Source organism: Stylophora pistillata, chromosome 10 (assembly GCF_964205215.1).
Source record: "Stylophora pistillata chromosome 10, jaStyPist1.2, whole genome shotgun sequence".
In the NCBI taxonomy this organism is placed as follows: domain Eukaryota; kingdom Metazoa; phylum Cnidaria; class Anthozoa; order Scleractinia; family Pocilloporidae; genus Stylophora; species Stylophora pistillata.
In genome coordinates, this window is record NC_142528.1 from 12,209,697 (window position 1) to 12,227,418 (window position 17,722).

At 38.0% G+C, this 17,722-nt stretch overlaps 2 protein-coding genes across 2 annotated transcripts; one reads left to right on the top strand and one right to left on the bottom strand.

Annotated features, from left to right (window-relative positions):
• Window positions 1–3,956: 3,956 nt before the first annotated feature.
• Window positions 3,957–15,430, bottom strand: LOC111343877 (uncharacterized). The gene is made up of 10 exons (XM_022951072.2): window positions 15,105–15,430; window positions 11,530–11,575; window positions 11,048–11,074; window positions 10,440–10,571; window positions 9,696–9,772; window positions 8,739–8,807; window positions 8,344–8,404; window positions 7,558–7,719; window positions 5,931–6,077; window positions 3,957–5,684 (listed from the first exon to the last, which is right to left on the bottom strand). Exons 1-10 carry the CDS (start codon window positions 15,252–15,254, stop codon window positions 5,173–5,175), a joined length of 1,383 nt encoding a protein of 460 aa, XP_022806807.2. The 5' UTR covers window positions 15,255–15,430; the 3' UTR covers window positions 3,957–5,172.
• Window positions 15,431–15,955: 525 nt separating this feature from the next.
• On the top strand, window positions 15,956–17,396 carry LOC111343883 (uncharacterized). Its single transcript, XM_088735816.1, has 2 exons — window positions 15,956–16,188; window positions 16,505–17,396. Exons 1-2 carry the CDS (start codon window positions 16,113–16,115, stop codon window positions 16,948–16,950), a joined length of 522 nt encoding a protein of 173 aa, XP_088591942.1. The 5' UTR covers window positions 15,956–16,112; the 3' UTR covers window positions 16,951–17,396.
• Window positions 17,397–17,722: the final 326 nt, after the last annotated feature.

Genomic DNA, 17,722 nt, shown 5'->3' on the forward strand with positions numbered 1-17,722 from the left:
AGGGGCCGGCTACTGGTTTAGAAATTCCATGCGAGTACTGCTTCACAGGGGACGAGTTTTCAATTCAATGGTTATAATCAAAACTTGAGGAGCATGGATTTTTGTAGATTTCCAGTACAGTAGTAATAAAGTTTTCCTGTACAGATTTTGGTTGAAAACAGTGGTTCATGTCTATCTATTGTTAGCTATTGTTATGTTTGTATAGCGCCGGATGTGAAAAGTTTGCACGTGTATGTGGTTTGTGACTTGTTACGGTGGAGATTAAATTGCAGTTCTTGTTTTCTTGTTGTTATCAGTTATCACCATATATCATCTGTCACCATTTCGCTTGGAAAGATAATTTGCTGGCCGCTTAATGGAGGTAAAAAACCATGTAAATAGTACACTTGTGACAGAAAAAAGGTGGCCGCGGCCGCTTGATAGAGGTGGCCGTTGAAAAGAGGTATCAAATACCGCAGTTAACTGAGAAATAAATCGGGACTTTGGAAAGTGACCGCACAATGGAGGGTGGCCGCTTAATAGAGGTCGGACTGTATACAGTAATTAATGATGAACATTGATAATACAATTGTCTTGATCCTTAGGCGGATTAGAAGTGTTGTGAAATAAGTGTCCAAATTATTAAGATTATCCAAGATGACCAATTACTTAAAAAATGCCGAGTTTTTTTTTTTTTTTATTTTATTTTTCTCAGATATGATTTAAGAGCGCGTTTACGAGAAAACCGGGCTAAACCGGGCATGGGCGATAAACCTCAAATCCCCGATTTGGCTCAACTAGTTGGCACAAATTAATGCTAAGTATCATGAGTTAACAAATGTCTGAAAATAAAGGTCAAAATATTTAATTCCCTGGGAGATATAAGGTCCCCCTGGGAAAACCCCCATTTCCTGCATTTTTTGCATAATTAATTAGCCAACTTTGCATTGCTGCTGTGACAAACTGAAAATCTATCTGCAAATTCAATCAACTGGGTTGTATCTTATATTTATCAGACTTTTAGAAAATTGAATTTTTTTACTTTTTCATCTCATTTCTTCACTTACCTCTCGCTTAAGTAAAGACAACTTTTTCTGGTTTTGACAAAGTCCAAAAATAAGGGTATTTTTATGGCCCAATATCTCCCATGAGCAACCACTTCTGATCATTACTCCTATATGGGCAATGAAAGCTATCACTGGACTTCCAAGATCAGTAATAAAATGTTTGGGAAATTTATTGCATAGCCCGTGCTGACGTGAAATTTACATCTACCTCCCGCTTTTTAGTCTATATCATCAAAATTCTGTACACCACGTCTTTGTTTTATTAACTTCAAATAACTTGAAATTTACAAGTCAGAAATTTCCCAACTGCCCTAAAAGCTGATGTTACTCAAAAGGACAATCCGCTATCTTTGATCAGATCGCAACTGCAATTTTGCCCAGCGGTCAACTTTGACATTCATTTGGTATGTTGTGTTTCTAGTCTACAAAGTCGAAAATGTAACAAAGATTTACGGCTGCTGGTTCACCGAAAAGCAAATAAGCCGGTGATATATTGGTCTCCTATCAACACAGGGAAAAAAAGAAAATGATTAAAAAACTGACACGTATATAGAAATCACTTACATATTTTATCCGAGGTTTAGTGCATACATTTGATATGTAATCTCTTGCGGTATACTGTCATATCATATCTGGCCTTGGAGTGCATAATATATTCTGGCAGCCTCTTTGCCCCAGCCACATTGTAACTGATTATATGACATACACGGTCGACCGCTGAATAAGATTGCCGGCTTGGTAAAGGATGGCGCAGCGTTGATCACGTAGACGGAGGAACTAGAGGAACTAGTTTACCGCGAGATCTAGTGATCCCTAAGTAACCTTCCAGCATTTTATGTGTTTGGAAATCAGCAATGTTTATCTTTAGTAAAGGAAAAGGATGCATCAATGTCAAAGTTATCCAATTCAGTTAAAAATGATATTGGGACCAGTTTGAAAGAAGACATCTATCAGACTTTAATGCCACAGTGCTAGTCATACTACCACCGACTTTCTGTGGTCAAATATCCCATCCAAGATTTAAGCTTACTTCCCACCTTTGCGGGTGTCCTTAGGAAAAAAATTCGCACGCACGTTACTTTCATGAAATCCTTGCAAACTATACATCAGAAGAAAGCTCGATAAATGCAAACTACGATAAAATATAATTCAAGTGAGTTTTCCTTTTAGGAAAAGTCAGGAGTCGGTAAGACGTGATTCGATCGAGGGTTCTTCTATTGAATTTATCGGGTATCGGATGCCGCAGCGCAAGCAAAATGTTTACGCAATCACAGGGCATCAATCAGCAAAAGTTTGTCAGGCTTTTTTGATATTCTGATTGGTTGTCTAGATATTACCATCTAAAGTTGAAGTAGTTAAAAATATGCTAGGCGTGTTGCGTAAATGAACGCAAACAAAAACTTGCATTTTCCTCGTATAAACATTAGCTAAATCCATTCCTGAAAAAGCTGCGGCAAAAAAAGCGATCATGTCTCTTCAAAGTCGTTTTCTTGGACGTCGAAACAACCTTTCGCCATAATCTTTCTGGTAATAACTTGCTATGTTTTCCCCCAGCTGACGACCACAGAGACGTTTGCGAAAACAAGAGGATCCGCGAAATGTCAGAAAGAGAGGATTCTAGTTGCCTTTCCTGTCACTTTATGCCTGGAATGTTTGCAAATACACGAGAGTGGGTGTCGCAAAATCCTGCTCTTATGTACTCACCCTCTGACAATCTTGAAATGCATGCAATTACTTTGCCAACTGTACATTTTAACACTTTCGAACTTAAAGGAATTCGGGGAAGCATAGTCTCTGGCCTACTTGAGTCACTAAGAAAAGTTGAAGCGTCTGCGCACGGAGGAGGTTTTCTACCGGGTTTTGATGTTAACATTTGTGGATTGTCGGTTATTATTTGTACCCTTTAAGAGCGGCTATTACACTTCTGTCTGATACTTACTACGAAATTTATTATTGACACAACCCCCCTTTCCTCGCCCCACCTTTCAGTAATAATCTGCAATTTTGCAATGGACCAATTTCTAAGGTGCATCTCGTCGAGGAGCCAGATTTTAAAATAGACAGCTGCAAGAGATTCCATATCAAATGTATGCAGCAAACCTCGGATAAAATATTTAAGTGATTTCTATATGCATGTCAGGTTTTTAACCATTTTCTTTTTTCTTCTGCTGAGAGGAGACCAATATATTACGGGCTTATTTGTTTTTCGGCGAACCAGCAACTAGCTCAAGTTTAACAAATAACAAGTCAAATTTGTTACATTTTGGACTTTGTAGACTGGAAACACAACATACCAAATGAATGTCAAAGTTGACCGCTGAACAAAATTACAGGCGCGATCTGCTCAAAGATGGCGGATTGTCCTTTTTGGAGCATCAAATTATCTTTTTGCCACCAACACATATCATGTGAGTCGACAAGCATCACCGTAAAAGACCAATCATTTTGGTGGATCTTTCTGAGAGCTCTGTCTGCGTTTAATATTTCAGCGAGGGAACGAAGCAAACCGATTCTGATACATTGTTGACATAATGGCTACTTATCTAACAAATGATATCAAGCTAAAAGTTGCAACTGAGGCCCCACAGAGACCTGTATGTATTATCAAGTTTCTTCCTAGCTTTCTTTTGTCAGAAAGTTTGACTACATGCGCCCTTGATGTTCATCATCAACTGCTGCGTTTCCTCGAGAATAATCCAAATATAGCTGCGAAAAAAGTTCTCAGAAATAGCTGAACTTACGCTATTCGAATATTCTCTCCTCGTTTATGTTTAAACGATACTCCCTGGGAAATTTCTTATAAATTTCAAATTATTTTGAGTTAATAAAACAAAGATGTGGTGTACGGAATTTTGATGATATAGACTAAAAAGCAAGAGGTAGATGTAAATTTCACGACAGCACGGGCTATGAAATAAATTCCCCATAAATTTTATTACTAATTTTGAAAGTCCAGTGATGGCTTTCACTGCCCATATAGGAATAATGATCAGAAGTGGTTGCTCATCGAAGATATTGGGCCATAGAATACCCTTATTTTTGGACTTGTCAAAATGAGATAAAGTCGTCTTTACTTAAGGGAGAGGTAAGTGAAGAAATGAGATGAAAAAGTTGAAACAATTAAATTTTCTAGAAAATTAGATATAAAATACAACCCAGTTGATTGAATTTGCAGAACATAATTAGCTAATTAACTATGCAAAAAAATGCAGGAAATGGGGGTTTTCCCAGGGGGACCATATATCTCCCAGGGAATTAAATATTCTGACCTTTTATTTTCACGCATTTGTTAACTCATGATACTTAACATTTGTGCCAAGTTTGAGTCAAATCGGTGATTTGAGGTTTATCGCTCCCTGCCCGGTTTCCTCGTGGACACGCTCTTAAACGTCAATGGTTACCATGTGTATCCACTTACGCACTGACCAATTCAGAAGTTAATATTTTGTTTTCAACCTTACAACGGGAAATAAAATGAGATAATAAGCGGGCACCAACGATAAATACTTATGTGGAATCGTCTACAAATTTGACACACAGAGGATTGCAAATAAATGTTCGAGTCATGATACTAAAACAGCTATCCCTTATCAGCACTGTGACTATTTTAACTATGCAGGATCGTGTTTCAGTTGTGTGATACCGAAAGAACTGTTCAGAGTTCTTATCCGCACTTAGCACCTTAGCTTAACGTATTTGAATCCACTGATTTCAATAAATTGGTTTGGTTTGTTGAAGGACTTCGTTACTAGAACATAAAATCTGCTGCTGAATGCTGGTGTTAAAAAAAGTCGTACTGTGTATTGACCGCATGAGTTTTCTGTCGTGCCAGTATTTCAGCTTTGTGGCAGTGCCTTGAATTTTTGAGTCAAGTGGACACGATAATCAGCCCGTTTTGACACCATGTACCATTGTCCGATCACAAGATAATAGGTCATAGCCGGAAATCCGAAGCGATTGTCAGGTTCCATGGTTTAAAATCTGCCATAAAAAAACTGCGTCAAGAACCTTCAAAGGTTCGAAAAGCTTCCTAAAGGAAGTAAATGTTACTATTATTCGTGAAGGTAGGTCGATGCTCTATTTTGTGTAAGTAACACAAGTCGTCTGTCCTCCATGTTTGGAACTGTTATAAGAAAACGTCTATGACTGGGTCGACGTCCAACGCGGATACCACAGTATCATTGCTTCTTGTGCTTTCATGCCTGTTTTTGTCAGGCGTCTTGAGAAACTTACAGAGTTTTCTTTCCCAGTGGGGTCTTTCACGATCACTGCCATAGTCGATCACACTTCTTGTCCGCAAATCTTTAGGCAGCGATCCTAAATCTACGTCATCTTTTCTTATAATGACCAAACTGTCGTCCTTATTTCTGAGAAGCCTGTGTTTTGCTTGATTCAGTTCAAATTTGCAAAAATGACTGTTCAAAAAGTTCCTTGAATAAACTACAACATTTTTGTAACTTTCGTAAACGCTATCCGACATCATATCATAAATAATACCACCAGGTTTGAAGTCTCTGTAATGGATTCGGCAACTTAACCCAAGCTGTTCTTCGATGAGAGGTAGGATCTTTTCGTCCACCCATTCAACATCACCACCATTAAAAATTATGAATACGTCACGATTTTCAGGCCCAGGATCTGAAAATAATGAAAGGAATTATTGTCAGACGCTCCAGGGAGATTTCAAGAAAATATAAAAAGTTTAAGTCTACTTTTAAGGAAAAATTTGAATGAAGTAGTAAAATAAATGATTATGGACATATTTTATCCAACTGAGCCGTGAATGCAAATTTAAACTTGCAGGTGGGCAAAGACGATCAACTGAGTCGTTCGCCCCTCTAAGAAATATTATTTGTACTTCTTTATTGAAAGACAAATACAAACCACCAGATGGACGGCCATATTCGGATTTACAGCGTTGTACACAGATTCTGATGTATCTTCTATGGCAAACAACAGCCAATACAACTGCCAAGACACCAGCTATGGCACCAACGGAACTGGACACATATTTCATGGTTATGTCAGAACCTGGGTAAAAATGAGCAATTTCTGTTGCCACAGCAAGTTCAACAACAGTTCATAACAGGATTAACAAATTAAAAAAAAAAAGAGACTGCCTCAAAGTGTTTTTGAGAAATTTTTGGAAACCCAATGTGATTATATCTTTCCTAAATTTGGTCCAGGGAAGGGATGATGAAAAGTGGGCACAACCCCATGAATATCTTCTCAATCATTCACAGAATATTCCCCTGAACCCTTGCATATACTCACCACCCAATCGACGCCTGAATAATTTGCTTGGGGGTCAGTCATTATTTATCGCTTAGCGGGCTCTGAAGATTTTGGTTGTCGCTTTAAAATTTACCTGATATCCTATAAGGTTGTGTAGTATTCTTTTGACCCTTCTCGTTGACAGTTAATTAGCAGTCAACTTCTTTAGTCTCTCTTTATATTCTGTTGGCGACGACATTCCCCCCTGGGAACCATGTGATTCTCCCCCAAAATCCTTTACACCTCCCTACCGCCCCCCCCCCCCTTCCTCAGGCGGTAATGAATAGATAGTCCGTCAGGAAGTTAGTGATTTTAAACAACACAAAGGCCAGACTCTGTCCTACCAAAGTTCCAGTGCTCGTGTGTGGAAAAAGTTCGAAGATATGTAACAGGCAAGCCAAACTAACCATAATCTTGCTTTTACAGTCAAACTAAGTGAAGCGTACCCCTCAGGATTACATTAATGATTTGATTATTTGAATATTGAACCGGCTAATCGTTTCAGGAGCGCAATAACGAATTGAATATTTGAACATGGAACCCGCTAACCGTTTCAAGAATGCAATAATGGATTGATTATTTGAATATTGAACCCGATAGCCGTATTCCTTTTGAAAAGGCGTGGATCATTGTTCAAATCAGAAGTCCATTTCTGATTGGATTATGCGAACACGTGATGATGGATCGGAACTATTTTAACATGGCGTCAGACATGGGGGGAAAGGTAAGTTCGAGTGTTGTGTAGAACTTCTTGTAAATGTTGTAAATGGAATGTTATCGAGAGCTTTTTTCGCCTATTTACATCTGGACGAACTTGTAGAAATTCTTGTGTGTATTCATAGAGTCGAAAAAATAGTTTACGGGCGAAGCCGTCGCAAGACTTTTATTTCGTTAATATTTGCGATCGACTGTTTTCGCAGTGTATTTACAGTGCAGTTTGTTCATTTTCAGGATTCCTCGTCAAATAGAACAATCTTATTGGACTTCAGAGATGGACTTCTAATTTGAACAATGATCCGCGCCTTTTCAAAACGGATACGGCTATCGGGTTCAATATTCAAATAATCAATCCATTATTGCATTCGTGAAACAGCTAGCGGGTTCAACAATCAAATAATTAATTCATTATTGCATTCTTGAAACGGCTGGCGGGTTCAATATCAAAATAATAAATTCATTAATGTAATCTTGAGGGGTACGCTTCACTTAGTTTGACTGTAAAAGATCAGCGCCTCACCGTTTGTTATTTTCCTTGCTGTTGATTCATTTTCGGCGGTTGATTCTTTTCCGTCTGTTGATACTTTTGCGGCTGGCGATGATTTCGTTGATACTGGTGTTATGGTTTGCGATGGTGGTGGAGAGGAGGATGGTGGTGGAGAGGAGGATGGTGGTGGAGATGCTGACAATAAAGTTGAAATGTGATTTAAGATGGATCTCAAGATTAGGTGGACGCTGAGAGTATCTTCTCGAGGCCGAGTGTGTAATCCTAAACATATTCTACTCTACTATTTATCGTGGTTAATATGGTAAAAAATGGCTTTATTCAACTGAAAAAAGCAGAAATACTGTAATGGGCACGACATCCCCCTCCACCTCTTGCTTTAAATTGTTAGGAGGTTCAAATCTTCTTAACTTTTATCGTAAAATGCTGACTCAATCCAAAAGTCTGAAGTCCTCGTGGAGATCTGTTTTTTTTCTTTTGTCCCACGCTCGATGAAAGAGATTATTATGGAGCTTAAAAATTACCGTATTTTATACTTCATTTAGGTGGTCTCAGTACGGTAATTATTATCCGTTAGGCGTAAAAATGTCCTGGTTTTGACAGGTAGTCGTATAAACAATTCATCGTATAAATGTTTCCTTGTACAGGGTGTCATTTTGTTTCATTTTTGGTTCGCTGTAAGCCGTAGAATAGCCAAAATTTTAATCATCATCAGCCGTTATGAATAAGTCCATCACCTCACTGAGATCCTCTATTTACTCATCATTCTTCATTATTATATTTGAACGTGATAGAACCTACCTCTATCGTTACAGAATTTTATCATCCCGATACCGTTCTTATTAGTTGGGTAGCTTAGAACCTTAAAAACAAAAAAACAAAAACAAAAAAATGAGGGAATTTGAATGAATGAATGAATGAATAACGAATGGGGGAGTCAACGAATATAACGGACCAACGAACGAACGAAAAGATAAACAAATAAATCGATAAATGAAAAATTAAATGGAATAGTGAGTGTATGCATGTATATATAAAAGCACATCGGCAGGCGTGCAAGAAGGGATAAATGGATCCGAATATTAAGTCAGTGAAGTGATATATCAGTGCGTTTGGAAACGTAAGAGCAAAAAACGACACTGAAACAAAAAGAGATTAAAACACCAGGAGATCTGCATTTCGCTCCTTGAACTCACCAGTAAGTGAATAGGCTCCTCCTGACTATAGCCATAACGAGACAAATTTAGTCTGAGAGACGTTTGGTTCTAAAAACATGATAAAAGGAGAAAGGTACGACAAAAGTCCATGAATATGCTTCACAGCTAAAAAGGAGAATTACCAATCAGATCGAGGGAGTTGAAAGGAGAGGTATGCCACAGGAACCACATAATTTTAATCACCAAGAACAGCTACCTAGAACTTTTGAGATCAGGGCGGTGATTGTATCGTAAAATTTAAAAGTAACCTAATTGTTGAAAAAAGTGTCTGTAAGCTAAAAAGTCGCACACCGATGTTTTAAATCTTTCTTATTGGTCTGGCTGTTTACCTTTGACGTAAAAGAGTCCTGTCCCTCCCCCCTTCTTTTTTTTCAATTTCTTGTCTATGCATTTCAAGAGTTTTTGCGAATTGCGAGCAGGCTGTCACTACTAGTACTTCGGCACGGGCGTTTTCTCGCCGGCCGCGAGCAGGTTTGAGACCTTAAGTTGCTAGAGTTGTAACACTGATAATGAGTTGCCAGACCTCTCGCTGGTTTACTTGATCAAAGCTTCAACCTTTCCCGCAGGCGAAGAAATGCTTATGTCACAGGCATATTGTGCAGGCTTGCTGGCGGGCAACGAACTGTGGTATTGCTTTCGCATTCAGGTTATTGAATAGTTTTAAAAAGGCAGCGTCCGCAATCCATTTTCACCCCATTTAAAGGCAGTTTTCGAACGATTATTTTACTCGTTGGTTACTAAAATCCTGGAAGGTGACTAATGTTTTACATACATCCGTTTAATTACGGATATGAATCTTAGGCTTCTCATGCAGATTCTCTCCATTCAGTCTTTACAGGAATAGCCACAAATCGTACCTATTTACATAATACCATTCGACCAGACCACTTATAAACATCTTATGAAAAGAGCTGGTAGTGAGACCCCTTTTCTTACCTTTGGCACCTTAGCACAAAGTACTTCACTGTCAAACGAGTAACGAACCGAATAGCCTTTTAAAACGCCACTTGAGTCTATGAATTTAAAGTAAAGTATTAGAGAAAATATCATTTTAAGGACAAGCAGGAGAGTTGTTCCGACTGCCAAAGTTTTCAGCAAGTTTAAAGCGAAATTGTGAGATAAATATATCACTTATAGATCAAAGCTGTTTCGGGTTAAAGAGTCTCAGTGGCTAAGCGCAAGTGTAATTTCAAGCAAACCATTAATTTTTTCCTCGTAATAAATTGCAGACGTGCAACTATCAATTTACTATGCTGGAGTACATCATATTGGTAGTTTCCATATCATTTCTTTACCGGTCATCGAATATCACATTTTTTTTACACGTTATTATACATTTCACTCCAAGAAATTGAAATAGCTTTGAGAAACGTCTTACGCTAACACCAGAAATCAAAACACCACTTAGCCATTGCCAATCAATAGCTAACTTGGTGTAAATATTTACTGGCAAACACCCCGCAATTTGAGCAATTTTATGGTACACTAATTAGATTGATAAAAACCGCATACGAAGTTACACGGCCTCGCTTTAATAAATGGATTTTCGCGTTCAGGAGCCTGGACTCATAATAGTTTTTTGCTTTTCTGTTTGTCTGTTTGTTTCTGTTAGTTTTTCCCTCGTTTTTGCTGTATGTGTTGTTTGGTATAATAAAGGACAGACAGCAACCAGTTACACACCATCAATTGGACTCCAAGATACGTCCGCATACCAGTTATCTGTGTTATAATACTGTCCCCATTTTACGGTCACATTGGATGCAAGCTGTTTTTCAGGTGCAGGTGAACTCTCATCCGCCCCCCTAGGACAATCTAAAATAAAAGATAACCTTGAGTACAAAAAACAACCGCCTCATTGGTGTACTGAGAAAGAGCGATCCACCAAGAAAACATCCTAGTGCCAAACCCCTCAGACACTTTGCGTGCTTGCTTCACTAGCCCGCTCAGTTCTCGCGGGCTTTGCCGCTCCTCCCACAACTAGCTTACACAGCCTGCCATGAAGAAATATCCCTTCCTTCCTGAGCCAAGTTAATCGAAATTAGAATTACGCTGGATTTCATTTTCTGAAAAGCTCGTTACAGAATTCATAGCTAATGCCGGTTGTCGTTTTTAGCTTAAAATAAAACTGAGTTTATCCTTAACCTTAGCTTGAAGAAAACTTAGGGATATTTTCCTAACTGAGCGGAATTTTAAATTTTTTTTGGAATTTTTTCAAACTGTTCAAGTTCTCACTTCATAACGATGCTCGTTGTGCGACAAAGCAGAAGGCGGATATCAGACAGACTTACCACCAAGAGAACGCCGTCGGCGTTTTTCTGAAAAAACAGAAATAAAACGAATTTTAATACAAAAAGGCCTTTCCTTTTGAATAAAAAAGTTTTTTCTTCTTTCGAAGGAAAACCACAGGAACATTTAGACTACTTGCTTCAGTTATAACTTTATAAGTATGAGAACAAGTTGTAAATGATGTTAGAAGACAGACAACTGAATGACAGCTTTCTTATCTCTTTTAATCCAATCTTGGATGCTTTTCATTTTCAATCATCAATGTCATTTTGGTATATATCTCCCGTCGTTACTGTTCATTCTCGTGGTAATCACCATTCCCTTGATGTCTTAACCAAAGGTAGGAAAGCAATTCTTTTTTTGAAATAACAATCTCGTATTTCTTTATGATAGCTTTATTTCTGGGTTTCAAAAGTAGTCGCATGTGACAGACGAAAACATTGTATTATTACATTATTTTTTCAACTTAGTAAGTACCAGATACCTCTCCTCCTTCTTAGACACTGATTGCAGGAGGGAGATAGCCTAGCCTGAAAAAAATAAAAACCATAAAGATAAATATATTTCTATTTAAAGGATTACACCCACGTCAAAGTTTTTAAAATTGTAATTAAGATGATTATGACACATCAGCACAATTCGTCTGCCACAATTTTTTAAAACAACACGAAAAACTTTGAGTGGTTGCATTATGACGTTATCAGGTTTAAATCTCGAGAGTCTGCCTATTTTTGTCGACAGATGTGTCGACTATAATGATGAACAAGAAAAATCATTATTTTAATCGATAGAACTCTGCAGAAACTCTGATCTGCTTGGCTGACGAGATCGTTACCGAATATCTCATAGGTAACATGTTGATTGAAAACGCTACAAGTTACACTTTCGAGGAGAACTGGAAGATTTTTGCATGGCTCCTCGTTTCCAGCCAAAAAAAATTAAACAATCCTTGTTGCATTTTTGTATGTTGACTGTGATCTTTATCCCCATTTTGTGTCATAAACATCGTCTGACTACTGGCAGCACGTGTGTCTCTTCCTGAATTTCTTAGAAAAAGTATAGCGTGGTCAGTGAACGATTAACCAAGAAACTGTCATGCGTAAAAAGAGACGTGGTACAATTCCTACATGTTTGCGACCGCTTCAGGAAAAAACTGAAGAATAGACCGAACGGAGGCAACGTCAAAAAGTTTCCTTCTATAACTTTTTCAAACGAAGCTAAAACATGTTTTAAAGCTGTTTTGCCCAACCCAGCGGTTTGAAATTGGGTTCCTATAACTTCTCTTTATTGATATTGGTCAACTTTGTATCTGGCATAAATCAAAATAAAAATTAATGATCACCTCAACCCTGTGTAAAATCGTTTTTCCGTTTTCTATTGCGAACTCTAATTAAGCAGTTGAGTTAAACCTTGTTTCGTTGGTGTGAAAGGGGCATAAGTTTATTTCTGATTGATGACTCGTTGAAGTCTTAAATCTTGTGGTTCGTCCATTCTATTGAAACACGTACGAAGCCCATAACAAATTAAGGGATAAATGAGGGTGGCATTGGAATTTATCAAAAACCGCGAAGCTGTAGAAAGAATCATCCAAAACCGCAAGACCACCACAAAAATTCGATCAAAACCGAAAGCCGCATGCAAAATCGTCAGTCATCAAAACTCAAACCGAACCGATACAGAGGTGTCAAATGGAGCATACAGAGGTTTCGCGGCTATTTGAGATCGGTGGAGGCGCATGATTGCCCCTCAGATCGAAGAGAAATGGAAACCCAAACAGGAAAAACCGAAAACCAACTCAGACACCAAATCCGAAAATCCATCAGTATTTTGAACGAAAACTGACAACCAAATGCTAAAAAACCGTAATGAATATCAAAACCAAAAAACAGAAGTTTTTTTGGCACAAAAACCTCAAAACCGAAAATCCCAATCCTCACAAATCAAAATTAGTCTTACTTTTCCAATCAAAATTTTCGAGGTAGGATATCATCAAACTCGAGGTTTTAATGCGTATTTGGTAAAGATAGGATAAAAAATAACTGCTTTTTTAAGGCTAACCTTGACTTTTACATAAAAGAATCGAATGAAGAAAGAAATTATTTGCATGTTGTTGAAGACAATTGTTTACTTGTCAAGTATCAAGCGTTGTTTAAATTCTTTCTATTTGTTATTATAATAAAACCGTAATTAGTCTTACTCGTGGCAGCTTGAGGCGAAAAACATTCTGTTTCAATGAACTGACAACAAAAGGCCAAAAAATACAATTAACGCAAAAGAAAAAAAAGAAAACAGATAACACGATGACAAACTAAAGCATATCCCACACGCATGCGTTCTTTAACCTTAGATCGCGTGACCTTCGCAAAGAGCGCTTAGGATCGAAATTCACAGCATATTTTCCTTTATGCGGGCCGTGCCCAACCTGCAAAAATTGGCTTGAACCGGAATTATTTCTGTCTGTGGTCCAAACCTGATGTATCGTTGAATTGATGACTGCATTATATTGATTTCGGTAGATCAAATGATTTCCTGTTTATCGCCTGGCACACGTTTCTTTTTTCTTGGTTTTTTTTTTTTTTTTTTACTTAATTTTTTTCAATGTCAGTGTTAATGTCAATTCTAATATGATGATCATGAAAAGCGAAAGAAAGAAAATTTTTCAAAATCAGTCGTAAATTTAGCCTGCCCCAACAATTTCTACAGGTTAAGAATATTTTTCAAGCTAATGTCACTGGAAAGGACAAAAAAATTAATTGTTCGAGAATATTTTGTGGTCGTACGTTAATTTACTCTCCTTTCGTTTTTACTCTTGTCAGTACAAACAAACAGTTAGTTCTTAAAAATCCGGTTTGCTTCCTATAACGTAATTAATCGCTAATTTTGTAAATCTTGTCATGATTCCAAGACAGCCTGGAGACCCCGAAACTGAACGTATTTCAGTGGTTCTAACTTCATTAAAATATATATTTCGGGACACACTTCGTTTCGCAATTCCTTCAGTTAACCTTGCTGTAATTTCAGGTTTAGTCAGATTTCACAATAGGCTCATAATTGTCTCCAGGGCAAATTTGAAACTAAACAGTCTGCGATAAACATACTCTGCGGTCAGTAAAACAAAGGCCGAAGAGAACTAGAAATGCACGAAGGAACACGAATAAGACGTTGTCGCTAATTTGCAATCATTAACCCAAGAACCATTTCTGAGGTATTAAAGATTTTAGTCCAACTCCAAAGAAACTTCAAAAGAGCGGGAGATAAGATAAATTCATCACGGTCCACATCTTGATTTCGCGTCCAACGAAAACATATTGCTTGAATGCTACTTGAATGTAGCTCTGTACTTTGAAAATCAGTATGAACAGATATAATTATATGCCCTGTCAGCGGAAATATATTTTTAAAATAAAGCAATCACGTAACGAAAATTGTACTTCAAGAAACAAAGCGACAACAAAGCGACAACAAAGGTCTTTCATACGGCACAATAATTTAGGAGAAGCATAATAAAAAACGCAGGGCGACGTGATCGTGCAATATAGCAGTAATCACCTAATGCAGCATTAACTTCATTGACCTATAATATGTATAATCAAGCAAACCACCTTTAATTAATCTTTTTTTTTTAGCTAGTTTTGCAGAGGGAATTATTCTCTCAATTTCTGTTTATATCACCGCGTCTTGCAGGTAAATCGAAAATTAGTGACATTTATGAAATATTTTCCTTACCGCATTTTGAATTAAACAAAGGCCTCCAGTACGACATCGTCTACGGTGAATTTCTGAAGTTCAATTCTCCAACGCAATAGTCCTGGATAGTTTGGTATCATCAGCGGGAATTGTTGTCGAATATCAATTGCTCACAATTTACTTGATCAATTATTTTGTTTATATACGAATATTAGAAATTTTCGGCAGCCGCAACTCTACCTCGAACATTCAAACGGATTTCGCGATTATAGTTGATTACTTTGAAACTGCTATATACGTTCTCAGCCAACGGCGGAGTTGCACCACAACATGAAAATTTCTTTATAAATAGAAGAGAAAGAGATAACTAACCTGATCTCGCTTTGTCAAAGTTTTCTGGTTGTGCAAGCCGCAGGCTCGAAGGCACCCTGCTGTCTTCTGTGTGCTATGGTCCAAACATTCGATAAATGTTCCTGCGATAATGAGCGCCCCTACAGCAACTACAGTAGTTTTTACAAGCATGGGGTCTATTGTTACTCTTAAAAGACTTGCTACAGGTAAAGGGCACTTTCACCAAGAAGCAACGCACGTCGTCTTGAGTAGAGAAGCTGAAACAGCTCCAAAAAATCAAGGTCGATTGGTCTCGACTTGCTGTTTTGTGATGCAGATTGGAACAGCACCAAGACTTGTTATTTTGGTGCGTCTAAATTTCACGCCTGGATAAATCTGTCACTTTTCACTCCAAAGATCGAGGAATAAATTATTCTTGTCAAAGTTTCAAAAAAAAACTCTCTCCTAAAATTTCAGGAAAATCTGTTTATTATTATTTTCCACGGTAAATGGAATTGTTTCGTTTTTCTTTTGTAGTTTTGTTTTCTTCTACTGACTATTTCAAGCAGTATACTCAGACATAGTATACTGCTGAATCGAATGTTAAGAGCTTTAGCACAAACTTTCCCATTCACTTTTCATGGTAAAATTCAAGAGAGGGAGACATACGTCAACAAATCTCTCTCATCTCCGTTGTTAGCCAAGGGGAATGTCATACATTCCGAAATAATTGTGGAGGATAAGAAAGTCAACTGACATGCAAGGCAGAATGCATGATAAGGGAATCCTGCCAAAGTTGATGACCGGAAAACCAAACCCTGATTATTCTATACGAAACACATTTATATATTCAGTTATCTATTAAATCCATTTATTTAAATAATTTGATTTACTTTGCAGAAGAGCTGATGCTGTATTCCGGTGGCGAAAATGTTAACGTTGTACTCACTACCGATGGCTTGAATTCTCTCTAGTGCCAGTGTCTCAGTTGAGCGGCACAATCGTGAAGTGTTGGGTCAACTGGAATGATAACCAACTCGTTTTGACTCCATGGGCCAATTTTCCGGTCAGAAAGCAGTTAACTGCAGCTTCGTGAATTCCAGTGATAAGCAACATCTGGCCAAAGGTAAGTGATTGTCACGTTTTTCATGGTTTGAAATTTGTTAATAAAGCTGTGTTGAGAACCTGCAAAGGTTCATAAAGCTTCTAAAAGGAAATAAATGTCATTGCATTGTTATTCGTGACAGTGGGTTAATATTGCTTATCGAGTAGGATGATGAAAATCGAGTACGACAAATGCATATCGAGCTCGGTTACCCAGGAACAAAATGTGGAGACGTTTTGTTGTGTGGTATCGCCATAGTTAGTTGATGTCATGGGGAATGACATCAAGCCTGTAAGTCCAAGTTCACTACTGATTAAATATGCTGATGACATCACAGTTAGTGTACCTATTAAGTCAAGCCCAGGACAGAGTGACCCATCACATAAAGAAGTTTGTAGCATCAAACGCTGGGCAGACGACAACAAGATGACGTTCAATTTCAAGAAGACCTTTGAAATGGTAGTAAAGGGGAAGACCAGGAAAACTCCTCCAGGTGATATTGGCGGGATAGTTAGGAAGAAGGAGCTCAAATTATTAGGAGTAACATTTCATGAAAACCCATGTAATTGGGACACTCAATTTAAGCATATGCTTGGCAAGGCCAATTCTAGACTTTACATCTTGAGTGTCTGCAAGTACTTTGGATACTCCGTATTGGAGTTGACTGTGCTATTTGATAGCCTCATAATGTCATTATTTTCATATGCATTAGAAGTATTGGCCTGTGCCCACCAGGGTAAATGCATTGCACAGATTTATAAGTTTTGTAGGCGCCCTTTGTGATATGGATTACCTCCAAGTACACCCCAATGACCAGCTACATCGTTTCAAGAGACAGGCAGTTATGGAACAACATCATAACCGATGCAGCTCATCTTCTTTATGACCCTCTTCCTCTATAAAGATCACTTTCTTAAGGAGCGGGGGCCATGATTTTATCTTGCCACGTGTGGGAACCGAGAGCTTCAAGCGATGCTTTATCAATAGATGCCTATTTAATTTTGTCTAAGTCTATTTTAGCTGTATAGTAGTATTGAATAGTAGCATAGAATATTATTCTCATTGTGAACTCACGTTTGTCTGTGGGGATGTTTTTTTTTTAATAACGAATCAATGAATAAAGAGGGGACTACTAGCTATGGTATCGCTGAGAATTTTTACAAGTTGTGCCGTATTTTGACGAGCCCTTAGGGCCTATAACAAAGTCATGACCAATTAGAAACCAGCTAGTGTCAACTACTTAATTATATAGTCATTAAAACGAACAGGAGGATTTATGGATCGTCGTGGTGTATTTACTGCAAGGCTGTTGGGCTGAGCACTTTGGGGGTTGCTTGCATTGTTGTCACTGTTGTTTGCCACTTCACCAGGTAAAGATTTGGTAGGCGTCGTCTGTTCTTTTGATGCTGTTTGGTTGAAAGAGTGACAGACATGAGATGGAGAAGTGTCTCGAGTCTTGAGGTTTACCTTAGTAGGTCTAAGGTGAACTCTATTTCGTCGATATGTGCTTCCATCAGGTCTTTTGACTTCATAGGTGCTTGGGCCTAGTATGTTG

Coding starts and splice junctions, on each gene's coding strand:
- LOC111343877 (XM_022951072.2), bottom strand. CDS start 15,254: ATGCTTGTAAAAACTACTGTAGTTGCTGTAGGGGCGCTCATTATCGCA. Junction 11,576..15,104: donor CTTTGACAAAGCGAGATCAG/GTTAGTTATCTC, acceptor TATTTTTTTCAG/GCTAGGCTATCTCCCTCCTG. Junction 8,808..9,695: donor TTTGTGCTAAGGTGCCAAAG/GTAAGAAAAGGG, acceptor TCATGTTTTTAG/AACCAAACGTCTCTCAGACT.
- LOC111343883 (XM_088735816.1), top strand. CDS start 16,113: ATGGGCCAATTTTCCGGTCAGAAAGCAGTTAACTGCAGCTTCGTGAAT. Junction 16,189..16,504: donor TAAGCAACATCTGGCCAAAG/GTAAGTGATTGT, acceptor ATGACATCACAG/TTAGTGTACCTATTAAGTCA.